We start from the raw sequence: 26,886 nt of genomic DNA, 5'->3' as shown, positions 1-26,886 counted from the left end.
TATTTTTTTGTTTATTGTAATTTCATTTAACCATTCTAATATGGGCATCTGCTCTGTTAGAAATGCAAACTAAAACCGGCCGTTTGCATCGAGACCCATGCACAGGTATTTGCACACTAATGAACACACATCATGAGACACTGACTGCCATCTTGGAATGGGTTTTATTTAATAAAAAACACAATTCCAAGATTGCCAGCCGGGCGTGAGCATGCTTCTTGATGCAGGCAAATAGCGAGCGAACCTATCACGGAGGGAAACACGAATGTTAATCAGAAGCCCCGCAAATGTCACTGTCGTGTTTTCTCATCGTGTAATAAAGAAACGCCAAGAAGAGCCGTAGGGATGAGCAATGTGAGTCTTTGACGATATCTGGCGATGCAAACTGGGGCGAACGTTGAAATATTATCCTTAAAAGGATTGGCTTTAATGTTATGAGATATAAAAAGTGATATTTTCAGGCAGCTTATATCAGCGCCGAAATGTCAAGTCAGAGCTTCTTTTGTGTACCTCCTCTGGATCTTTCATGCTCCTATATTTAAATTACTCACTCCTGCGCTCTCTCTTTCTGTTGTCTTTTTTCTCATCTAGCCAGTCCTCCTCTTCACTAGGTTTCCTACTTATGTTCCACTTTCATTTTCATTGACCGCCATTGTCTCTGTGCCACAAAATGACTACTCCCCCATGTTTTCCCACTGCTCCTCTACATATTGTTCTGTTTTGCTCCTGAAGCAGGCATACACCAAGGCTTCTTGGCGCTAAGGGATATTTAACAGTACAACAGACTTTACTCACCCCCTCTAAACATTACTAAAAAGCCAGATTTTCAGAGTGTGCTCACTTCTGCCCGGAATTCCTAATTTCACAGCGGAAACTCAGGGTTTCGTTTTTAATCTTCAGCAACTCCACACCTATCGAGTTACTGGTACACCTGGCACTATCATGGGTGGGGTGGGGAGGGTCAAAGTTACCAGTTATATATATGGGCACTAGTAATGAGAAGACTGCCACCCTATAAGATTTTAGTTTACCGAACTTAAGACCAGGGATGGAAAACATCACCTCATTTTAGAAGGCTAAACTATGGGTTATTCCATATTTAAACTTGTGGCATGTATAACTCTGTGTGCCAAGTTCATGGCTTTCAGGCACACGTATTTTATGAATGGATGCCAGAGGAATTTACGAAGCAAGGCTAATATATTGTCATCGTTTTCAGGCCCACAATCAGGTCGATTGCTGCATCTTTGAACCAACTGTAGTTTTCTTTTAGATCTCGCTCAGACGAAGCCAAGTACATGTTATTTCCATAATCTAACTGTGACTAAACTCAGGCCTTTACGGCCACAGTATGAAATGCAGGTTAAGGCAGGACAGGATTATTTCAAACATTTAGAGATAGAAAAAAATGTGCTTTTAACATTAATTACCTGGACATCAAAGGAAAATGTATGAAAATATGAACAGCCAGATGTTGTACAGATTTAGATGGAGTTTTTGTTTTTTACATTGACGCGGGTCAAATAGTGATGCATCCTGGTGAATATTCCAGGATAGTCAAGAGAATTTGGTGAGATTTCATTTTCCTGTGTCAAAAATCACCATGCACCACAGAATCAAAGCGACTTCGGGGCAGGTGGGTCATTAAATACAGATCGCGCCACTTGTCCTCATAGCCGCCTACGGCAGCAGCATACCTAAACAAGCATTTGCAATGCAATAGTTCTCGCATTTGCAAAAGTTTAAGCTATTGGCATTGTTCATGACAATGCCTTTTTTATCTATTTTATAAAACAAACACATAAATAAATGCCATTATCATTTACAATGCCAATAGCTAGTGTTGCATTATTATTAGCAATGCGAACTGCTCACACTTTTATAATGCGAGACCTATTGCATTGCAAATGCTTGTTCGTCTTTGGCAAGGGTATCACCGAAGCTACCCTGATCAATGGCGGTAGACGCTTTTCCTACAGTGCAGCTGCATACACCTGTTCTAATCTCGGGGCCACTATGTGCATGAAAGAAGAGTAAAATTCAGTTGGGAGGCCGTCAGGCCCAGCCATTTCCCCCCCGCGCCATCTCCTTGATGGCTGCTCTAATTTCCCCAGCCTTGACCGGCAGCGCTAGCGATTCTTGAGAGTCACGGTCCAGCCTCTGTAATCCTACATTTTTTTAAGTAGTCCAATATGTCCTCTCCCCGCAATTCTCTCAGCTTCCCATAGAGTGTTTCATAATACACCCGGAACGGGTCATTTATGTCCAGCGGGGAACACAGTACACGCCTGTCCATAGTAAGGATACTAGGAATAGGGGCCCCCCTACCTTCCAGTCTGATCAACCAGGCCAGGAGCCTCCCCACCCTGCCCCCTTCTACATGCTGCCGCTCCTGATATGTTCAGTAGTATAGCATCCCCAGCCTGTCCCATGTGGAGTTGCAGAGGCTCTTCACTTCTGCCAGCCGACCCTGCACATCAGCCCCTCCTGCACTCTGTCTATCTAACGCCAGAATCTGAGCTTCTTGGGATTCAAGTTCTTGGACAATCTCCCCTCTGGCCCCACCGTCTGCCCCAAACATTGCCCTCGGATTACCACTTTAAAGGCATCCCATTCTATCAGGCGGGAGCAAGTGGTCTCATGATTTTTGGCAAAATAGGTGGTCATAGCTTTAGAGAGGCATCGCTTAAAGCCTTCATCTTCCAGCAGGGTGGGATCTAGGCGCCACAGTGGGATTGGGGCCCTCTCTGGCGTAGGGGCGAATCGTATTAGCAAGGGACTGTGATCTGAAAGGGATCTACCAAGGTATTCAGCCCCAGAGAACAGCGGAGCCAGTCTATCTGAACAGAAAAACATATCTAGTCTCGTATGTAAATCATACAGGGAGGCATAATAAGAGTATTCTCTTTTTTGTGTGTTGTGCATTCTCCAAACATCTAACAATTCCCACCCCCTTATCCAGTTCTTAAGCCCTGTGGCCGTAGTGGCTGCTACTGTCCCTCTTAATGGGGGAGTAGATCTGTCCCAGCCTAAGTCACATACACAATTAAAATCACCCCCCAAAATCAAATCATCTTGTGCCACTTCTGCCAATGCTCCATATAGCCGTTCTAGAAAGGAAATCTGATCACGATTCGGTGCATAAACACTTCCCAACGTTATGCCCCTGCCTCTCAATGTACCCCTGACCACTACAAACCTCCCTTCATTGTCTTATGAGTTTCCGGGAGACCTGAAAGGGAACCCCGGGCCTGACCCACATAAGCACCCTCCTTGCAAAAGCCAAGTATGTAGTTGCAAATAACTGCCCTCACCATCTATGTCACAGCCTAGTCACCTCCATCTCTGTGAGATGGGTCTCCTGCAACAGCTCTACATGGGCTCCCCGCCGTCTTATGTAATTCAGGATACTGTAGCGTTTGGAAGGAGAACCCGTACCCCTAATGTTCCAAGTCAGGAATTTAAATTCCTCAGCCTGACTAGTATTACTGGCCATCTTCTGATACAATCCCGCCTCCCAGTAACCCCCCCAGAGCACCAATCTGTGTACATGTTGTGAACCTCCTGGCGTGTAACAACAAACCCAACAACACAACTCCCAGACCCATGGGCGGACTGACAATGGTCAGCTGCCTAAACCTGCAGACAAACTGCATTTAACTAAACTTCAATGGTTAAGCAAGACTCAAAGCCACGTGCGCCCGGACCTACACAGGAGGCCCAAAGCTGCAGAGTTAGGACCTAAGGGGAGCGTGGCCGTCACTACGGGCACCCAACTAGAGCACCAGTAAACACCCAGCGCATGCCAGCCTTGATAGGCCGGTCCAGCCCGCACCCAGGGGCGCACCGTGCCATTTTCACCACCCTCTCCCGGATCCCTGGCAAAGGAAACAGGCACATGATCCCAAAACATTAGGGGGGGACAACAGCACAAGAGAGGGGGATTTTGAAAAAAAAGCCTGAGAAAGACCTGAAACCACCGCCCCCAGGTTACATAATATCATCTGCTGTGTTTGGAGTCACAATCGGTAGTTGAAGACTGTCACTGCAGGATGCATCAGAGTCTGCTTCTTCCGTCCCTTTCTGCGAGTCTGCTCTGCCATCTGATGACGACCACCGACCCCGCATCATTACCGCCACCGCGCCTCTGCTCTCTCCTTTGCTGTCCGTGATGGGCTCGATTTCTTCGAGTTGCCCCGCCGCTGACGTTTCCGCAAGCGCTTGCTGGGCTCCCTAGCTGCCGGCCGAGCCACCTTCAAAGTGTCCCAGGTCGGCCTTACATTTGATAGACTTCCAACCATTCCCAAGCTGCCTTAGGGTCCTCACAAAAGTGTGCCTTCCCATCCAGCACTATCTGCAGTCTGGCCGGGAACATCAACGAGTATTGGATCCCTTCATCGCGCAAGGCTCGTTTAACCACCAGAAAGGAGGTGAACCTCCAAAGTATAGTCAGGGAATAGGGACACTTTGCTATTTTCACGTATGGACTCTCCGTGCGTGCCTTCTGCAATAGCACATCTCTGTCCTTAAAGTGGAGCAGTCTGGCCACCACTGGGTGCGGGGGCTCCCCCTCGGCAGGCGGTCTGGCCGGGACAGAGTGGGCCCTCTCCAAGGTGTAGTACTGTGACAGGCCATCCGGTGCAACCACTTCCCGGAGCCATCCCTCCAGGTATTGGACCATATCGTCACCTTCCACTCCATCCGGCAGTCCCAGCGCTTGCATTGTTCCTTCGATTTCGTCCCTCAGCATCCTCTGCTTTCCGTTCTAGAACAGTCACCCGGCTGGACAAGTCCCCCACCTGAGTGGACAAGGATTGGTGCGCTGGGGTAATCAATGCTAGGGAGGATTCGGTCTGCTTCACCCTGTCCGCCAACTTAGCATGTTCCGTTCTCAGCAGACCCAGACCCACTGCTACTGTGCTGATGTCTTGCTGCAGCGTCGCCTTGGTATCTGCAATGGCTGCTAATATTTTGGGCAGTTGCTGGTGAACAGAGACTTCCGTGGGCTCATCGTCTAATTCCTTGTGGACCTGCTCTGATGGCACAAGGTCTCCGGAACAGTTCCTCCTAATAATGCACTACAGGCAGGTGCCAGCAACAACGGGGTTCACTCCGCTTCGGTGGGTCTCTGCAGCGGCACCACCCCTACCCCATAGTCCGGGGAAACAACCAGGCACCATGTTCAATTCCGCATGCCTGGATTAGCGCTCTATTCCCAGCCCTTTTATGTAGTTGCAGTTTGCTGTGTGCATTCTTCTTTCAGTGCCAATGATGTGTGTACCAACCAGCTTCAAAGTAGGTGCCTCCCAGTCCCCAAGGCCTTCTGAAGCGTGTATATTTCACATCAGGCAGACCAGGCCCAGGCTGCCGCAACCCCACCTGTTCACGAGGCGCCAACCACTGCGAGGGCCCACCCGCTGCTACCAGGCCAGAAACCGGTCCTAGGAAGCTTGTTTCCGGTCCAGGGAAGGCATGGCTTGGCAGTTCGGGCTGGACTGTTCCCATGAGGCACAGGGTCAGACTGATTTGCATATGGCCATGTCTGAACTGGGGTGGCAGAGTGGGCTAAAGAACGGTGATGGATCAAACCCAGATCTGTTGACTGGGTGTGAGTATTTGATTGGTTCTGATGCTCCGTCCATCACCACCCTCTTTTGTACTTCTTTGTTCGCCATAAGTTGGCAGGGTATGCTCAGACGTGAGTCCCTTGCTCACTTTGCCACTGGAATCAAGCAAGCCTAGCTGAAGACGGCTGAAATGCCAGAAACCGGTCCTAGGAAGCTTGTTTCCGGTCCAGGGAAGGCATGGCTTGGCAGTTCGGGCTGGACTGTTCCCATGAGGCACAGGGTCAGACTGATTTGCATATGGCCATGTCTGAACTGGGGTGGCAGAGTGGGCTAAAGAACGGTGATGGATCAAACCCAGATCTGTTGACTGGGTGTGAGTATTTGATTGGTTCTGATGCTCCGTCCATCACCACCCTCTTTTGTACTTCTTTGTTCGCCATAAGTTGGCAGGGTATGCTCAGACGTGAGTCCCTTGCTCACTTTGCCACTGGAATCAAGCAAGCCTAGCTGAAGACGGCTGAAATGCCAGAAACCGGTCCTAGGAAGCTTGTTTCCGGTCCAGGGAAGGCATGGCTTGGCAGTTCGGGCTGGACTGTTCCCATGAGGCACAGGGTCAGACTGATTTGCATATGGCCATGTCTGAACTGGGGTGGCAGAGTGGGCTAAAGAACGGTGATGGATCAAACCCAGATCTGTTGACTGGGTGTGAGTATTTGATTGGTTCTGATGCTCCGTCCATCACCACCCTCTTTTGTACTTCTTTGTTCGCCATAAGTTGGCAGGGTATGCTCAGACGTGAGTCCCTTGCTCACTTTGCCACTGGAATCAAGCAAGCCTAGCTGAAGACGGCTGAAATGCCAGAAACCGGTCCTAGGAAGCTTGTTTCCGGTCCAGGGAAGGCATGGCTTGGCAGTTCGGGCTGGACTGTTCCCATGAGGCACAGGGTCAGACTGATTTGCATATGGCCATGTCTGAACTGGGGTGGCAGAGTGGGCTAAAGAACGGTGATGGATCAAACCCAGATCTGTTGACTGGGTGTGAGTATTTGATTGGTTCTGATGCTCCGTCCATCACCACCCTCTTTTGTACTTCTTTGTTCGCCATAAGTTGGCAGGGTATGCTCAGACGTGAGTCCCTTGCTCACTTTGCCACTGGAATCAAGCAAGCCTAGCTGAAGACGGCTGAAATGCCAGAAACCGGTCCTAGGAAGCTTGTTTCCGGTCCAGGGAAGGCATGGCTTGGCAGTTCGGGCTGGACTGTTCCCATGAGGCACAGGGTCAGACTGATTTGCATATGGCCATGTCTGAACTGGGGTGGCAGAGTGGGCTAAAGAACGGTGATGGATCAAACCCAGATCTGTTGACTGGGTGTGAGTATTTGATTGGTTCTGATGCTCCGTCCATCACCACCCTCTTTTGTACTTCTTTGTTCGCCATAAGTTGGCAGGGTATGCTCAGACGTGAGTCCCTTGCTCACTTTGCCACTGGAATCAAGCAAGCCTAGCTGAAGACGGCTGAAATGCCAGAAACCGGTCCTAGGAAGCTTGTTTCCGGTCCAGGGAAGGCATGGCTTGGCAGTTCGGGCTGGACTGTTCCCATGAGGCACAGGGTCAGACTGATTTGCATATGGCCATGTCTGAACTGGGGTGGCAGAGTGGGCTAAAGAACGGTGATGGATCAAACCCAGATCTGTTGACTGGGTGTGAGTATTTGATTGGTTCTGATGCTCCGTCCATCACCACCCTCTTTTGTAACTCTTTGGTTCAGTCTTCAATCCTAGATGGATTGCAGCACTCCGCAGCATCGTCCATACAGCGCCATCACGCCTCGCGGCCGCACTACGGCCATCGGTCCGATGATGCCGCGCTCCAGGGCCCGCACCACTGTCAACAGGGTGCACCCACGACTTACTCCGGTCTGGGTCTGCTGCCACCCGCCGCGGGCAAAGCAGACCCCTAAGCACCACGTGTGTCCCGAGGGCCCATTTCCTATCTCGGCCTCCTGTTCACAGCCTCCCTTTCAGGGTCCCATCTGCACCATACCTTGGGCGGGGGGGGGGGGGGTGGGAATCTGGCCGCTGTCTCAGCCCTCCAGAGAGCAGGCGATTTAAGCGGTGGCACCACGCCCCTCTGTCTGGCTCAGCCACAACGGCAGTCCAGCGCTTCCGGGCTCCCGCTGGGCCTCACGCCTCTCTGCCGTCTGCTCCTCGCGAGGTATTCCGGGCTCGTCCCTGACTAATAAACTGGGATTCAAGGCAGCAAAGCTGCTCTGACTCGCTGAAGCTCTGGTCCGGGGTATCTTCGTCACTTGGCTCCGTATTCGGGTCCGCTCCCCCACTCTTACACAGGAGCACCTCTGGCCGCCATTCTGTTGCGGCCACGGCCGCTACATTTGCGGCCCTGCTCTCGTCCGTTTCATCGCTCCCGGGTCTCCCGGCGTCTCTACAGGATCCCAGCAATGTCTAGCCGATCGGGCACACAACAGCACGCCCCTGGGCCCCGGCGGACACCACAATAGTCAGGATAAATTATACGGCTGGCGCAGAGCTCTCAGCTCACGCGTCCGCCATCGATGACTTCCCATGCGCTTTGTACGATAACTGCACCACGGTAGTCATCACGCTTGATGGGGCCTGGCCATGGCGGGCATTCCCCCGGGAGGCTGAAAGGGTGGTGGGCCGGTTTTGCAGTGGTGGGTGCCGGTTTTGTTACTGGTGGCCTGTTTTTTAGTAGTGGGGGCCGGTATTGCGGCCCCTAGTAACAAAAGCAACACCACTGGGGGCCTGTTTTGTTAAGCAGGGCTTCACATTTACCCTGTCCGACAAAATTACCAGAAAATTGCCTGGGCTACTTTTGGTTTCCAGTCCAATCCTGACACTCGACATAGAAAAACCTTCCCGCACAGCATCAAAACAAATACAACCCACTTCCGACCACACACCTGTGGAGGTAGAAAATATGAGCAGGGAGCGTTGCACTTAATTTAAGTGCTTATTGAGGTTAAGGCATACAGGAATAAGCAGCCCACAACCGGTCACTCTGACTCTCTCGTCGTAACTGCCTAAGTGGACAGTTACAGCTAGTTGGACGAGAACGTCAGAATGCCAAAGATACATTAAACAAATACATCGCCCGAAACGGGCGCACGAGAATAACAAGTTGCTCTTAAAGTGACAAGAGCAACTTGTTGCCATAACAACACCCTACATGGTGTAGCATGCACCCATGTAGGCAATCTATTCAGCGCCTCACATAGGGGTAGTAAGCGCTATATAAGTATAGAAATACAACACAATTAATGTTCTATATTCACTTTTTATATAATAAAGATTAACCCACTGCTCCATAGCATCTTGCCCTGGAAAAAATCCTGCCTAGCTTTGTCAACCTTTGCTGAAAATGCCAGTGCCAGCCTTTAAGGAGTCCCTGTTCCAGATCTAGAACTTTCCTCCTGCTCCTTCCAGTGTGCCTACTGGGCTCATTGAACCCTTGTGACTTCTACTTGCACTTCCATGGCAAGCCATCCCCCGGCTGATCCTGCCCAAACCGTCTCCACTGCTGGACAACTGCTGGGCCATACTGTGCCAAAGACCTCGCCAAAGGTTCCACCATCCGTGCTGCCACCAGCTAAAGCAAGGTAGATGTTGTGTACAGTAGCATCATTTTTGGATCCAGCTCCTTCATCGTTAAGAGTTTGCCCCATGTCTCATTGCTCTATTTCTTAAGTGCAGCCTCGAATTGAAGATGACTACCCTGTGTCTCCACTTCCTTGACATCAATGTTTTAAGATAATTTAAGCCATTGTCACTTCACCCTCTGACACAACTGAAATGGATGATGCGGGTCTGCATGAGGATGAGTAGGAGGTGGGCTATTTACTCACTCCTCATTATACTGATGATCGGCTTTATCTAGGTTTATAGAATTCCAATGGCCTAGTCCCATTGCCTGACTCTGCTCTTGATTCACCAGGGAACCTCCTAATAAACAGAACCCTTAAATTGCAGAAGTCATTAGGAGAGCATCAGAAGTCCCTCTTTCATTTGAGGAAATAAAAGCAAATTTTATTACAAAATTCTTTAACCTGGGCCCTCTACTTCTGAAACCCTTTTGCCTTTCAAAGAGACTTTGGGTGCCCCTATATAAGTAGCCTGGGCTAAGCCTTTTGCAGCCTTAATTGTTAGCCGCCCCATTGCTAGACATCATAGACTGACCAAAGATTTCTGACAACATGCCATGCCAGAGATCCTTGTGGTGCAAGGTTCAGATTGTCAGATTAACTCAAATTATTTTCCCCTACACCTTCATACAAGCATACAAAACCTATTGATGCAAAGGACAAGAAAGTCTTTTCTTCTGTTACTTCATTCTTTAAAAGCTACTAGTCTTCTCACTCGCTACTGCCACTCCCTCTGCAAGATGGCATAGGAGTGTCTGCCTACATTACCAGAGAACTTCTGTGGTTTCTTTCCGCCAACAGTTTGAGATGAAAAGGTCACAACCAAACGCATTTTACATTCTGACCTTTTTTACTCATACAGGTTGATACTATGAGAAACATTGTAATCATTCACACGCACGTCTCAGTGCTCTTGACCTGGATGTTTTGGGGGATGTTCATCCTTCATAGATGCATATGCCCTTCAGTTGGGCCCAGCTCTTTGGGGAGAAAGCCCACTTTGCCTTGGAGATGTTCATGGATAGTTCTGCAACTGTGCGTTCTCTGATTTAGCCTCAATGGTATGCTCTTACACCAGAAGTTTGGAGGTTATTCCAAAGGCCTTGCCTTCCATCAACTTCGGCCATCACAATCCATCCAGAGCCACATTCAGAATTTGTTTGGGGTCTTTAAGGAAAAGATACTCCTAAGGGGAGAGGGCAGCAGCAGCAGCAATTTTACTCCTCCTCTCTGCTTCGCAATGCAACAGAACAACAGTGTCTGCCTCACTGGTGTTTCATCATGATGGACCAATGGGGCCCACATAATGTCCAAGTTTACTGTACCCTACACTTTATGGATGCTCCTCCTCATTTAACCCGTGTCCTGATGCTGATTTCGAAAGAACATAGTGAGATCCCCTCTGGGGAGATGTTGATTTTGCTAGTCAATGGTTTAATTGAGATAGTTGGTATTGAGTCATCACGTGCACTGCTGTGATTTGATGTGGGTAAATGTGGTTGTTCCGTGCTCCAGAGTAACACCCTCTGAACAGGGTGTAAACGATATCACTCCACTAGCATCCCCCACATGTATGGGGAATGTCCCCCGGGCACAGGATTAGTCCTCGTGAAAGGTTTCAACTGTTTGAATAACTGAGTTCCATTACATGGATCCTTTAGTTCAAGTGGTTTTTAATATTGTTGTTCTCATCACAAGCAATATTTTCAAAAATACTTCAATTCACAAAATGCATCATTCCTGGTGTTTGGTTTAACATTCTTTCAAGCTTTCACTCCCAATGCATTACGACCGATGGCCTTCAACAAGGGGATTGTCTGTAAATGGATAAATAACTCTTATGAAACTTTGCTAAACACTTGGAGACCACATTGCCTTTCGTGATCTTAAGTGAAAAAAATACCGTGCTATCGTAATCAAAGAAAACGTGTAGTGAAAGTTATATAGTGTGATGTTATATGAGAGATGCTCGAGCGTCAACCGGTACGTCCTGTGTTGCGCTCGAAACAGTAAGGGGTTCTCCTTTTCGTGTCCAAGTGAATTAAAAAGTGCTCAGTGATCGATTTAAAAAAACTCGTAATGCTATGAATGGGCTGAAATATTATGCAAACTTCACGTACGTGGCAAGCGCTATTACTAACCGCGTTAATCAACAAAGCTGTTTATACTATACAATATATATAATTGAGATAGTGCCTGAGACAGAAATTTGCTTGTTTGTTACTCCTGTTAATTGCTGGTCCCCATGAAAGTGGAGGCCTGTGGCTGAATCAGGACCTAAGTGTTTTGAACTCATTCCTTTAAAAAGGGAAATTCAAAATGATGACACCCATAAGTTCTGCTGATTTTGAATGGTTTCCAAGGATCTGCAGGATGCTCTTTTATGTGTCTGAATGCTGCGGTCCCACAAGCAATATCTGCATTACATAGAGGGATCAACTCACTCTTAAGTTACCATCCATGCCTTTGAACTTACTTTGACCTATTAGGTCCTTAGAAGGTTCATTTTGGTGGTCGCAGCCTTACTTCTCAGATTGTCGATACATGTGTTCCCGTAACTTGACAATTGGCTATTGAAGATGGACCTTCTACAGAGTTCAATATCACTGCCGCTCAATTTCGGGTTCTTCATAAACAAAACCACCCCAATCCACATAGAGGCTACCCCTCATTTGGGAAATCGTGGACATGGTAGCCATTAATTCATTTCCACCACAGCATTTAGGTAACTTTTTTTTTTACTACATTTTTATTCTAGTTTTCATCATTACAATCAACACAGTCCTGGGCTCAATATCAGAATATACATCAATATGTGCTGTACATAAATCGGTTATTCAACGGCAATTGGCACATCCCAGGATATAGATATAATGTACATAAAGCAATATCTAGATCGGCCCTTCTCAACCATAATAGAATCTCCTCCTACCCTCAAGCCCCAGCCGCTGCCCTAGTTGTTCTGTGAAACACAAATTACCACACCTACTTAGTGGTTGTCCAGTCTTCCCACATATTCAAAGATTCTCATACCCATGCTGTGTAGAGATCAGATGTGTCTAGACATGCCCCCTTCTAATTCGTCTACTGGCAGTAGGGATCGGTTAGGGGTTCCCAGCTCAGGTTCTTTAAGACAATCCACTAGGTGGTCCCATTCCGAGGTTGAATCAAGTGAACCACGTCCCCTCCTCACCTCCTGAAATAGTACTGCACTTTTATATCCTGCCCACTTAATAAGGGCAACACTCCATTTGGTCAGCCAAGGGTCCCTAGTGGCTTTCCAATGCATGGTAATTTCTCGCTTCACAAGGATCAGAGCCAGGTCCACAAATCTAGTAGTAATTTTACTTTTATTTGGGCGTGGGAACCCCCTCCTACAAGCAGGCCATAGGAGTACAGGGGTCATTAATACATTTGACCACCTCTCTCAAAAATTCAATCAGAGTGGGGCAGGTCCAAACTATATGGGGCATTTCAGCACCATGCTCTCCACATCTGAGCGTTACAACAAATAAATGATGGACGGAATGCTGACAATGCAGACATTCTCCCCCAGTCAAGAGATCTGGGTTAAATCCATCGTTCTTTTGCCCACTACGCCACCCCAGTTTAGACATGGCCATATGCAAATCAGTCTTGACCCTGTGCCTCATGGGAACAGTCCAGCCCGAACTGCCAAGCCATGTCTTCCCTGGACCGGAATCAAGCATCCTAGGACCGGTTTCTGGCTATCAGCCGTCATCAGCCAGGATAGCTAGACTCCAGTGGCGTAGTGAGCACGGGTCCCACGTCTGGGAATACCCATCCCACTTAGGGCGAAAAGCGTTACAACAAATAAATGATTGACGGAATGCTGACAATGCAGACATTCTCCCCCAGTCAAGAGATCTGGGTTAAATCCATCGTTCTTTTGCCCACTACGCCACCCCAGTTTAGACATGGCCATATGCAAATCAGTCTTGACCCTGTGCCTCATGGGAACAGTCCAGCCCGAACTGCCAAGCCATGTCTTCCCTGGACCGGAATCAAGCATCCTAGGACCGGCTTCTGGCTATCAGCCGTCATCAGCCAGGATAGCTAGACTCCAGTGGCGTAGTGAGCACGGGTCCCACGTCTGGGAATACCCATCCCACTTAGGGCGAAAAGCGTTACAACAAATAAATGATGGACGGAATGCTGACAATGCAGACATTCTCTCCCAGTCAAGAGATCTGGGTTAAATCCATCGTTCTTTTGCCCACTACGCCACCCCAGTTTAGACATGGCCATATGCAAATCAGTCTTGACCCTGTGCCTTATGGGAACGGTCCAGCCCGAACTGCCAAGCCATGTCTTCCCTGGACCGGAATCAAGCATCCTAGGACCGGTTTCTGGCTATCAGCCGTCATCAGCCAGGATAGCTAGACTCCAGTGGCGTAGTGAGCACGGGTCCCACGTCTGGGAATACCCATCCCACTTAGGGCGAAAAGCGTTACAACAAATAAATGATGGACGGAATGCTGACAATGCAGACATTCTCCCCCAGTCAAGAGATCTGGCTTAAATCAATCGTTCTTTTGCCCACTACGCCACCCCAGTTTAGACATGGCCATATGCAAATCAGTCTTGACCCTGTGCCTCATGGGAACAGTCCAGCCCGAACTGCCAAGCCATGTCTTCCCTGGACCGGAATCAAGCATCCTACGACCGGTTTCTGGCTATCAGCCGTCATCAGCCAGGATAGCTTGACTCCAGTGGCGTAGTGAGCACGAGTCCCACGTCTGGGAATACCCATCCCACTTACGGCGAAAAGCGCTACAACAAATAAATGATGGACGGAATGCTGACAATGCAGACATTCTCCCCCAGTCAAGAGATCTGGGTTAAATCCATCGTTCTTTTGCCCACTACGCCACCCCAGTTTAGACATGGCCATATGTAAATCAGTCTTGACCCTGTGCCTCATGGAAACAGTCCAGCCCGAACTGCCAAGCCATGTCTTCCCTGGACCGGAATCAAGCATCCTAGGACCGGTTTCTGGCTATCAGCCGTCATCAGCCAGGATAGCTAGACTCCAGTGGCGTAGTGAGCACCGGTCCCACGTCTGGGAATACCCATCCCACTTAGGGCGAAAAGTGTTACAACAAATAAATGATGGACGGAATGCTGACAATGCAGACATTCTCCCCCAGTCAAGAGATCTGGGTTAAATCCATCGTTTTTTTGCCCACTACGCCACCCCAGTTTAGACATGGCCATATGCAAATCAGTCTTGACCCTGTGCCTCATGGGAACAGTCCAGCCCGAACTGCCAAGCCATGTCTTCCCTGGACCGGAATCAAGCATCCTAGGACCGGTTTCTGGCTATCAGCCGTCATCAGCCAGGATAGCTAGACTCCAGTGGCGTAGTGAGCACGGGTCCCACGTCTGGGAATACCCATTCCACTTAGGGCGAAAAGCGTTACAACAAATAAATGATGGACGGAATGCTGACAATGCAGACATTCTCCCCCAGTCAAGAGATCTGGGTTAAATCCATCGTTCTTTTGCCCACTACGCCACCCCAGTTTAGACATGGCCATATGCAAATCAGTCTTGACCCTGTGCCTCATGGGAACAATCCAGCCCGAACTGCCAAGCCATGTCTTCCCTGGACCGGAATCAAGCATCCTAGGACCGGTTTCTGGCTATCAGCCGTCATCAGCCAGGATAGCTAGACTCCAGTGGCGTAGTGAGCACGGGTCCCACGTCTGGGAATACCCATCCCACTTAGGGCTAAAAGCGTTACAACAAATAAATGATGGACGGAATGCTGACAATGCAGACATTCTCCCCCAGTAAAGAGATCTGGGTTAAATCCATCGTTGTTTTGCCCACTACGCCACCCCAGTTTAGACATGGCCATATGCAAATCAGTCTTGACCCTGTGCCTCATGGGAACAGTCCAGCCCGAACTGCCAAGCCATGTCTTCCCTGGACCGGAATCAAGCATCCTAGGACCGGTTTCTGGCTATCAGCCGTCATCAGCCAGGATAGCTAGACTCCAGTGGCGTAGTGAGCACGGGTCCCACGTCTGGGAATACCCATCCCACTTAGGGCGAAAAGCGTTACAACAAATAAATGATGGACGGAATGCTGACAATGCAGACATTCTCCCCCAGTCAAGAGATCTGGGTTAAATCCATCGTTCTTTTGCCCACTACGCCACCCCAGTTTAGACATGGCCATATGCAAATCAGTCTTGACCCTGTGCCTCATGGGAACAGTCCAGCCCAAACTGCCAAGCCATGTCTTCCCTGGACCGGAATCAAGCATCCTAGGACCGGTTTCTGGCTATCAGCCGTCATCAGCCAGGATAGCTAGACTCCAGTGGCGTAGTGAGCACGGGTCCCACGTCTGGGAATACCCATCCCACTTAGGGCGAAAAGCGTTACAACAAATAAATGATGGACGGAATGCTGACAATGCAGACATTCTCCCCCAGTCAAGAGATCTGGGTTAAATCCATCGTTCTTTTGCCCACTACGCCACCCCAGTTTAGACATGGCCATATGCAAATCAGTCTTGACCCTGTGCCTCATGGGAACAATCCAGCCCGAACTGCCAAGCCATGTCTTCCCTGGACCGGAATCAAGCATCCTAGGACCGGTTTCTGGCTATCAGCTGTCATCAGCCAGGATAGCTAGACTCCAGTGGCGTAGTGAGCACGGGTCCCACGTCTGGGAATACCCATCCCACTTAGGGCGAAAAGCGTTACAACAAATAAATGATGGACGGAATGCTGACAATGCAGACATTCTCCCCCAGTCAAGAGATCTGGGTTAAATCCATCATTGTTTTGCCCACTACGCCACCCCAGTTTAGACATGGCCATATGCAAATCAGTCTTGACCCTGTGCCTCATGGGAACAGTCCAGCCCGAACTGCCAAGCCATGTCTTCCCTGGACCGGAATCAAGCATCCTAGGACCGGTTTCTGGCTATCAGCCGTCATCAGCCAGAATAGCTAGACTCCAGTGGCGTAGTGAGCACGGGTCCCACGTCTGGGAATACCCATCCCACTTAGGGCGAAAAGCGTTACAACAAATAAATGATGGACGGAATGCTGACAATGCAGACATTCTCCCCCAGTCAAGAGATCTGTGTTAAATCCATCGTTCTTTTGCCCACTACGCCACCCCAGTTTAGACATGGCCATATGCAAATCAGTCTTGACCCTGTGCCTCATGGGAACAGTCCAGCCCGAACTGCCAAGCCATGTCTTCCCTGGACCGGAATCAAGCATCCTAGGACCGGTTTCTGGCTATCAGCCATCATCAGCCAGGATAGCTAGACTCCAGTGGCGTAGTGAGCACGGGTCCCACGTCTGGGAATACCCATCCCACTTAGGGCGAAAAGCGTTACAACAAATAAATGATGGACGGAATGCTGACAATGCAGACATTCTCCCCCAGTCAAGAGATCTGGGTTAAATCCATCGTTCTTTTGCCCACTACGCCACCCCAGTTTAGACATGGCCATATGCAAATCAGTCTTGACCCTGTGCCTCATGGGAACAGTCCAGCCCGAACTGCCAAGCCATATCTTCCCTGGACCGGAATCAAGCATCCTAGGACCGGTTTCTGGCTATCAGCCGTCATCAGCCAGGATACCTAGACTCCAGTGACGTAGTGAGCACGGGTCCCACGTCTGGGAATACCCATCCCACTTAGGGCGAAAAACGTTACAACAAATAAATGATGGACGGAATGCTGACAATGCAGACATTCTCCCCCATTTATACAAAATAATGGGGTAACCCTGTGTCCCTCAGAACCTGGGTATATGTATTATACGGATACAATGGTTCTGTCGGGGAATTACAATTGCTTTGGGATGTTAACAATATAAATGCATTACATGTAACATGTATCCATGATTTAGGAAAAGCAATGACAACACCCAAGCAATACTTTTGAATCGATATTTTTAAGAAAGAATAATGAATAATTGGGGCTACAAAAATACAATTGACAGAAATGTGAAGAAGAAGTGACATGTAAAAGTGAATACAAACGATACACTTAATACACTTAATATAACAAACACGATTGGGTAGAAGTAATTTTTGGAAGATTGAGTCCATATACTTGATCACATACGCATCCTGTTCATGTATGAATTGGGTTTGAGGTGATTAAATGCATCGGACTGAGAGCTGGAGAGATGCTTTTTCACCAGATCATGTAAAATTACTCGACTGGCTTTAAAGGATTTAATCACCTGGCAACCCTCCCAGACTTTCATGACCTGTGTCACTCTGGAGGTCAATTCATACCGACCTTCGTTAATTAGAAGCCCAATTCACGCGCAGTGATTGATTTTTGCGCAGGGCTACACTTCTACCCCTTCGTCCCGAGGAAGACCCGCCGTGACGCTTTTTTTTAAAATTTTGCGCCTAACATAGGGTCGAAACGTCGACGTACACCATGAGTCCACACAACGTCTCAGTTCCAAAACCAATTCATACATGAACAGGATGCGTATGTGATCAAGTATATGGACTCAATCTTCCAAAAATTACTTCTACCCAATCGTGTTTGTTATATTAAGTGTATTAAGTGTATCGTTTGTATTCACTTTTACATGTCACTTCTTCTTCACATTTCTGTCAATTGTATTTTTGTAGCCCCAATTATTCATTATTCTTTCTTAAAAATATCGATTCAAAAGTATTGCTTGGGTGTTGTCATTGCTTTTCCTAAATCATGGATACATGTTACATGTAATGCATTTATATTGTTAACATCCCAAAGCAATTGTAATTCCCCGACAGAACCATTGTATCCGTATAAGACATTCTCCCCCAGTCAAGAGATCTGGGTTAAATCCATCGTTCTTTTGCCCACTACGCCAACCCAGTTTAGAGATGGACATATGCTGATAGCCAGAAACCGGTCCTAGGATGCTTGATTCCGGTCCAGGGAAGACATGGCTTGGCAGTTCGGGCTGGACTGTTCCCATGAGGCACAGGGTCAAGACTGATTAGCATATGGCCATGTCTAAACTGGGGTGGCGTAGTGGGCAAAAGAACGATGGATTTAACCCAGATCTCTTGACTGGGGGAGAATGTCTGCATTGTCAGCATTCCGTCCATCATTTGTTTGTTGTAACGCTCCACATCTGAGCAGCATGCCTCGGCCGCTCAGTAGAACCTAATGATTTTACCAGTGGTGAGGTATGTCCTAATGAAAAAGTCAAATTTAATTTAAATCTAGCGTTTCGACATACTGTATACGTGTTGGCAAGTATCAAGGCCCATTCTACCTCCGCTTGGGGTCCCCTCCCACTTTTCGTTCAGTTCCACAAACGGCATAATAATATCAGCCCGCAATGCCTGATACAGACATGTGACTGCTTTGACGCTGTCAGCCATAGTGCAGAGAGTCTGGCAGCATTTGTGAATAGGGGGTTTAGCTGTGCCAGTCCTCCAGTGGTCCCGTAGTGTCGCAACCACCGCATTGTGTGACAAGAATTGACCCCTCAGTACTTCAAAAGTTGCTGATAAGCCTTTGAACAGGAGAAGCTCTCCATTTCTGTAAGAATCTCCTACACAGGTCATCCCCCCATGAAGTCCACTCTGCTAGCCCCCTCAGTGCTCCACCCCTAGCCACCAGCTCCAACCCCTGTAGTGTAAGATCCGGAGAGTAAGGTGCACGGGCACTGGTACATGCGAAAAACCTGAAATTCAGTGGGACCCTACCGGAGTGGTTGTCTGGGATTCAGAAGGACCTGAAATAGGGTTCGGGAGCTCAGAACCAAGCAGATGGCGTCCCCCCGCAGGGTTTATCCAAGAATGATTCATTGGTTGAACCATTGGAGCTGCACTGCTAAATAATAGGCCTCGAGGTCTGGAGCCACTAGTGCAAACTCAGCTGTTGGGGGCAGCAATTTGTCAATTGCGGCTCTGCGTTTACCCATCCAGCTGATAAGTTCAAGTCATCAGTGAATCGAGGACCCAAAATATTTGGCGGGGAATAATGATAGGCAGGTTGGATAGGTAATGCAGCAGCCAGAAGTGCCACCATTTTCGCCACCATGATTCTTCCCGCCATGGATAGTGGTAAGGACTTCCAGAATTCTGCACTGGTTCAGAGTGCTCTAAGGGCTGCGCCAATGTAAACGTCCAGGAGATCATGAGGGTCATGGTAAACCTTAACTCCTAGGTATTTCAGGAAGGTTCCTTCCCAGTTAAGTCCACATAGATCTCGAGGCTGGGAAATGTCGCTACAGACGGGAATTCTGACAATTAATGCACAGGCCTAATGCACTTCCAAAGTGCTGCAGGTGTGTTATCACTTCCGGTAGGTCCGCATCCACATCGTGCAGGAACAAGAGCATATCGTCTGCATACTGGGCGGTGTAGTGTGAAATGCCCTGTAGCTCCAACCCCCGTTAGAATGCTCCAGAGCATGTGCTGCTAGCAAATGGTTCAACTGCGATGGCAAACAGTAATATAGGAGTTGGAGATGAAATTGCCAGTTCGAGCTTGTGCAGTAGGTGCCAAATAGAATCGCTTAGTCCACTGGACAAACCCAGGTCCCAGACCTATATTCAACATCACTCGATATAGGATATCCCAACGTAAGCTGTTGAAGGCTTTTTCAATGTCAATGGCCACTGTCGCTGCCCACAGCATCTAGGAATGAAAAAAGCATATGAATGTTGTATTATGTCCTGGATTGAACTCCGCTTGGTCAGCATGGATCAGCTTGGCCATGTGAGGTAAAAAATGAGTGGCCAATATCCGTTTTAGTATTTTATCGTCCATGTTAAGCATGGAAAAGGGGCGGCATACCCTAACATCTTGAGGGGTGCGGCCTGGCTTCATTTGTGGGATCACCAGGGCTTTGCTAGGGGATTCTGCTAAGCTGCTCATGTCTTGGGCTGCAGCATAGAGGGCAACCCGTTTCGGTGCCAGTTCCTCCACATATGTTGCATAAAACTCTGCTGGTAGGCCATCCCCCGGGGACTTTGCCTCGCACCATGGCTTTGATTGCAACTCTTAATTTCAAGTGCTTTCCCATTGTTGCCTCTGGTCTCTTTATCATGCCACAATGAAGAACTCAATATGTTCTTGACCTTCCTGATGTGGATGCCTTTTGAGCTTCTCTATGCCTGCATTCTCCAGCTTCTAACTGTAGACTGTGTTCCTCATTACAGTTACTTCGGTGCATCGCATGAGTGAGCTTTACGTCTTACAGTTAAACCTCCGTATTCTAAAGACTTTCCTTACAGATTCTTCTGATATATGCATCCCTTCTTTACAAAGTGGTGTCACGCTTCCATATAGAACAGTCCATTACAGTTCCCACTTTCCTCTCTCCACCTCATCTATCTAAGAAAGAAGAGAAGATACACCAGTTGGACTTATGGTATTCCTCGGTTTCTACATTGATGGGATGAGGAGTACCACATTGATGTTCAACTGCTCATTGGCTTTGTAGGTGCTAATAAGGGAAAAGCGGTCAAGGAACTAACCATATCCAGATGAATTGTCCACTATATCAAACTGTGTTCAGCTTTAGACAAAAAGAACCCTCTTGAGGCTCTTAGGACCCACTCCTCTTGAGAAAAAGCTGCGACTACAGCCCATTTTAACATCTGCCTAGCTGCTACATGGCATGCCATGCATATATTCACCAGGCATTACTAAATCGGCTCTAAGTTCCACAAGAAAGGTCTGTTTTGCCCATTTGGTCCTACAGGACTTCCCTTCTGTAACACTCTTTCTGGCGGATGCTCCTTCCACCAGCTGATTTCCCACCACTTGCCTATTTCCTTGTTTTATGAACTGAACTTCGGGTCAAACAAAGGTTCCAAGTTAGGTTTCCTCTCTGCCGGTCATCATTTCAGTATTGTCAGCCAGACTGCATGTTTGATAGTGTTTAAAAAAGGAGGAAAATAGACATCATTGTGCAGGGAAAGCGCTAATATCTGCTTCTTTTCATCATTCCCGGGTGGAGGCCGATGGCACCACCTACCACACACAAGAGCTATTGCAGAAGTTTCCCTATCCAGTCTGGCATCTGCAAAGGATTCAAAAGACGAGGAATCTACAGGTAGATAGAGAATTCACCAAAAAGAACATTACCAAACAAATTATTATGGTAGTCTTCCTGGTTTCCCCTCAGATTCAGTAATAGTTCTAACCTTGATTTGAGACTTTTTTAGCTTCAGAATAAAGTTGCCATAGATTTTTTTTATACTGTAGGTGTTGAAGGGATACCACAGATTAGCAAGTGACCTCTGCATTCACAGGAACGATATCTTATGGGCTATTTTGTTCTAGTGAAATGATTTAGGCTCTCGCTCTATGAACAAAGTTAGGATATTACATTGATATCACATTATAGGCCTAACTTATCAAAAGAGTACACCTGAGACCTTGATTAGTCTAAGCACTTGGGGTCTGCACAGAGGGTAGCCTTGCCACATGCCCCTCGGTCACTCTCTACATTCTCCCATTCTACCTGTCTGATGTCTTGCAGAACCAGAGACATCATTTTTACACCAATACCATAGGATCTCCTGATGGTTTACCTGAGATTCAGTAATCTTATGCTCCATCTTTTGATGAGTCCTTCTAAAATAATAAGACAGAATCTCCCATGTTTGGCTCTGAAAGTGTGAGCCCTGGCACTCATCATGAGCATGAGGGCCCCAGATAGGGTTTTGAAAAAATACCACCATGTGATCTTCATGCAATCTGGGCCTCTTCAGGGTACCTGATAGGGCAAAGCAGTCCTGCACCTCGTGCTCCTTTCTCAGTCATCTTCCACTGCCCAGAATTCCAGCCACACTGCTCTCTTCACTGTTCATTCTAAATACAATCACGGACAGCGGCCTTTCAGGTAGTGTCTCAAACTCTGTGCAGCATATGTGAGACACATTCACTTAATTGGAACACAAGTAGAAAAACTGCTTTCCTATTACTGCTTTCCACAGTGACCTACATAAAGGTGAGACCCAGATAGTGCTAACATTTAAGACTTGTCCATGAGCCATACAACCACATTTTGGAAAAGCTTAGATATACATAAACACTGTATGAAAGTGCAGGAGTTACTTAATTAAGAATTTGTTAACATCTTAACACCAACTGAATAGAAGACAAATGTTATCCTTGGAATAGTAAAAACAGTGACAAATATGTTGCAATGACTTCTACTTAAAATGTGAAGAAGATGATTTGGGAAAGATCTCACAAGCCGGTTTACGTAATTTAAAAATGTTTGAGAGGACAGTATCGGTTCTCTTGGGAATCCCATTCACTAAACCACTAGGAGGCTAAAATGTGTGAAAGAAATGGCTTGACATGATATCATAGAAGGGCTACAACAATTCAGAACCCTGGTGGAACAAACATACATATGCACATACATCCTTTTAATCACAAAAACCATCAACATAACTTTTCTGTTTTCCCTAATAGGGTAAGTCTCTTTAAAAATCTGCCCGCATTAGTGTCGAGGCCGGACTGACTCTCACTTCAATTTTCTCCTTGTGTATAGCATTTGTCATTTTCCTGGTATTCTTGCTCACTTGTCCCTACATAGCTACATCTTGTTCCACCCAGTATTATCTAAATATCCTAATTTACCAATTCTTAGGGGAAACTGGTTTAATATATGGATGGGAAGAGTGTTAAGAGGACAGGTTGAGTTTTTCTGTTTTTCAGTTTTTATACTTTTTTAGTATTGAATTCTTTTGTGTATTATACTGTATCAACATTTCTTATTCTACTTCTTTTCAGAACTGAACGGTGTTGTTTCTATAGCTGTGTTTGTTGGTCACTTTTCATGACCAGTTTTGTCATCAATCTGATACCAAACAGGGAGCAAGGGTGACTTCACTGAGCCTTTGTGGCTGCATGATTTGGTGGGCGCTTTCGTGTATTACTCACCTCGGCTCATACCAATTCTTCCCATGACCACAGACCTGAGGCACAATAGCTGGGGTATGTAGGACACACTGTATTCTCTCAGGCTGCCTTTTATGTTGTGGTGGTTTCTTGCTAGGCACAGTATGAGCTTAATATTTGTAAGTGTGGCTGTCAGGAGCAAAGGATGTACTTTTTAGAGAGATCAGCAGGTGACAGTAGTTAACAAGCAAAGGCAAAGCACACTGGGACACACTGTACTTTCCCTGTAAGATTCACACTCTACTCTCTTAGGGTGTTTTTGTCCAATAATAAACTCATATTTGATGTGGTTTCTAATGTTGAGGTACTTGATTTTCTGGTCTTAGGGTACAAAATGAAGAAGCGCGTTGGGGCCATTGAAGAGTTTGAATTCCTGCCGCTCACTGGAGGAAGACATCTTCACATCAGCATTGCCATCACAGGTTGGCTGTGCACTGGCAAATATGGTAAGAAGGAAGCAGTTGCATTTTCTCTCATAAAACTGTGTACTCTGCAACTAAACCAAGACCATAAGTGCCACCTTTAAGTAAACTTCACAAGTTATTTCTTATATCTCTTTCTATACCATCCTAAACTTATCGGATCAGGATTAAAAGTTAAGTGTGAAGACAGCATGCCTGATATTTTCATCACCGGGTATTTCTCTTTCTGAAAGCAGGCAGAAGGTGTGGGAGATAAAGTGCCCACAAATGGCGATAAACATGACAGAATTTGAGTGGAAGCACAGATTCCAACTTGTTGTTCTCCATTTCTCAGGGGCCTTCTCAGAATTGCCTGGTATATTCCAGGAGCATATAAATATGGATACCTGTAGTACTGTACTGGTACTTCCTGCTTCAGTCATAAACCAGTTCTTTACAGCATAGCAAAGAGAAATACTTCCTGCATCATAGAGCAGATATTGGACCTCTTGCTCATCAATAGTGGAAAAGCCACTAGATTTAGACACTTTTGCTCCTGTGATGTAGCATTTGGTAATTTGTTTGGAATACTTAATGCCAGCGGTGCCATTTACACTGGTGACATTTCCACCATTGTGTGAAAATCTACATTTATACCTCTAATGAAGACATACGCTGTATTGACTCGCATTGTCTATTTCGTGGATCTGATATAGGGGTTACAAGCTATGGATAGAACCAGAAGACCTGGGTTACAATCCTACCATTGCCCCTTCACCAGTAAATCGTGTTTCTGGCAGCATTCAGATTCCTATTCAAATTGTAAGATGTCTAAATTGAAAATGCTGAACAACTTTTCACTTTGCTCTCTGTCAATGTGATATTTGTCCTATCCTCCCAACCCAACTTAAACTCTGGATCCTGAAGTCTGGTGTGATCTACAAAATGGCATTTCTCTTCTGAGAATGAACGGTTCTTGTTCAGTGACCCCTGCTTCTTGCAGATGGGTACAAATTTTACTGTGAATGTAAAGAGATGAATGATTTACCTTGTTTCTAATCCAAACAGTTCTTTTATTGACTCGGAATGTGTCCATATTGCACACATGCCTTGTCCAAATTTACTATTACTGATCTATGTGTAGCAACTTCAAAAGGAAGGACAGGCCCCACATCTCTGTCTGCCAATGCTGCTTTCTAAACACCCGAAATATTTCTCATTTGGCAAAATATCCTGTTATGTGTCTAGACAGTGTTGTATAAAAGCAGGCCGCAGAAATTACCTTAAATATCTTTTCTAATGAACTCCATGAACAAAAAAAATATGAGAATGCAATAAAAAATTTAGAGAGAAAGAAATTGAGCACTTGCGTCAGAAGGCCGGATAGAACAGAGGGTTAAAGAAAGGGGGGGGGGGTGTCTTTTCACATTCTGTACTCTGAACAGGACAGCTGTTGTTCCCTTCCCACCCAACAAAGTATGTGTCCAGGGCCTGGCTCTGCTCTGTACAGAGGTGCCCTGGGTTGGGTCCTGCGTGATTAAGTCAACAAGTTGTGTTTTGCTGTAGAGGTATATGGATTTCGCATTTTATCCAGGATATTGAATCCTTTGTGTACCTGCAGGCTTGTTCCCATTTTCCTTGTGTCTAGGATCTTCCTCTCTTTATTTTTCAGCACTCATTTATGGTTGGTTGTGCTACTTTGAGGCTGGACTTCATTTCCAGGGGTGCCTTGTTCTGCTTGCTGGGTTTGCATTCTTGAACAATGCTAGTTGCTTCCTCTCATAAGCTGCTCCAGCTGTTTGTATGCCCATGCTATGGCTTATATTTGTCCACTTTGCACTGTATTCCATGTGACGCCTTCAGCTTGGCTGGGCATTTTGGTTTCTGGAAGTTGTCATATTTTATATTTGATTGTGTGTTCACAGCTTTTCCCAATATACTGCGGGCCTCCCAAGACCTTACTTAACATGCTCAGTGCTGTTGGTCATGTAAAAAGGTCTGTTTGTAGCAAGCCCTCCTAAAATGAGGCCGATTGTAATCTGTTTCCTGTCTGTGGTTCGTTGGTAACTCTAACTTCTTACTTTGCTGGGTGTTTCCTTGTGTTACCCAAGGCTGGGCTGAGATTGGCTCCGATCTGCTGTCATCATGCGTCTTTGCTGGGTTCCCTGGGAATGGTGATCTGGTAGCCTCGTGTTGGGGCCTTGGTGATAGTGATCTGCACTGTGGTCGGTTCCTGTTGCTACATTTTTCTCTTTGTGTGATGCTATTTCGTTACAGTGATGGGAGTCAGTTGGTAGCTCTGTGGGTTGACTGTCGGCTTTCCCTTACCTAGTTGCCATTTTCGTTTCTGATGCTGGTGATGGTAGTCGTTTGTCCAGGGGCCTTTGTGCAGCCAGTTGCAGCATGCCCCTCCGGGGCTGTTGGGAAGACTTTGTGCTTAAACTCGGATATTCTTTCCATTAGGGGCTCCAATCTTCTAGTTGCCTTTCCTTCTACATTTGAATCTGTCCAGTATAGCTCAATCCAGTGGGTTCTTCTGCTGCTACATATTTTTGGGGACTTGCTAGGAGAATCGCAAGCTGGTGTACACTGATATGTCAGAGTCCATTGTGATACCTTTTGTAACAGGAGAGGGTTTTGATGATTACCTAATATTTTGTTGAAAATCTTACCATCAATCCTTAAAGGGACATGAGTTCGTTTCAAGTGCAGTAAGTTGGATTTTTGTTTTTTGGGAAAAGAATTGATATATTTGTATGTTCTAATTATTGATGGTCTGTGTATGTTCAGATTGTGGCGATCACAATAGCTCATACAATTTAATTGGGCTATCATCAGGCCTTAATTCTATTTTGATTGGTAGATATGCCAAGGTCTGATGTAATTGATCTTTGACTATATCTAAGGCCAATTTACTCTGATTTTTACAGAAAGTCAGAGTGGCATAAAACTCTGCAGGTTGATGAAGGTGATAGCTTCCTCCTGTACTGTTTCTCATAAAGGTGTGCAAGACTTCTTCAGTCTTATTCCTCTTCACGTGGAGACCAGAAGGGTCTCGAATGGGCACTTCTGAGTCTTTATCAAGTTGGGCAATAACTCGAACAGCCAGTGGCTAAACTCCTAAAACTGAGTCCAAGATTCTTCAGATTAATTCAAATGTTTCCCTCTCCTTAGCATGAGCCCACGCTTTCATAACTCTTAATGTGTTAGAATCCTAGGTTGGGAACAGCAAGTTGAGTGAACCATATCTACATGTCAGCGATTTTCTGCTGTTCTGAAACACTGAATAATACTTTATTG

General features: G+C 46.8%; 1 protein-coding gene across 2 annotated transcripts in view; it reads left to right on the top strand.

The window, feature by feature from the left end:
* Positions 1 to 26,886, top strand: part of TMCO4 (transmembrane and coiled-coil domains 4) — a 481,254-nt gene that overhangs the window by 248,156 nt on the left and 206,212 nt on the right. For both annotated transcript variants that reach the window (XM_085609111.1, XM_085609114.1), the window contains exon 8: positions 23,512 to 23,631. In XM_085609111.1, the coding sequence (XP_085465237.1) occupies positions 23,512 to 23,631 (120 nt within the window). The remainder of the gene's footprint in view (positions 1 to 23,511; positions 23,632 to 26,886) is intronic.

The sequence above is a fragment of the Triturus cristatus genome, chromosome 1_2 (assembly GCF_964204655.1).
Source record: "Triturus cristatus chromosome 1_2, aTriCri1.1, whole genome shotgun sequence".
Classification (NCBI taxonomy): domain Eukaryota; kingdom Metazoa; phylum Chordata; class Amphibia; order Caudata; family Salamandridae; genus Triturus; species Triturus cristatus.
The sequence above is the reverse complement of the archived record's forward strand: the minus strand, read 5'-3'. Positions and strand labels throughout refer to the sequence as shown.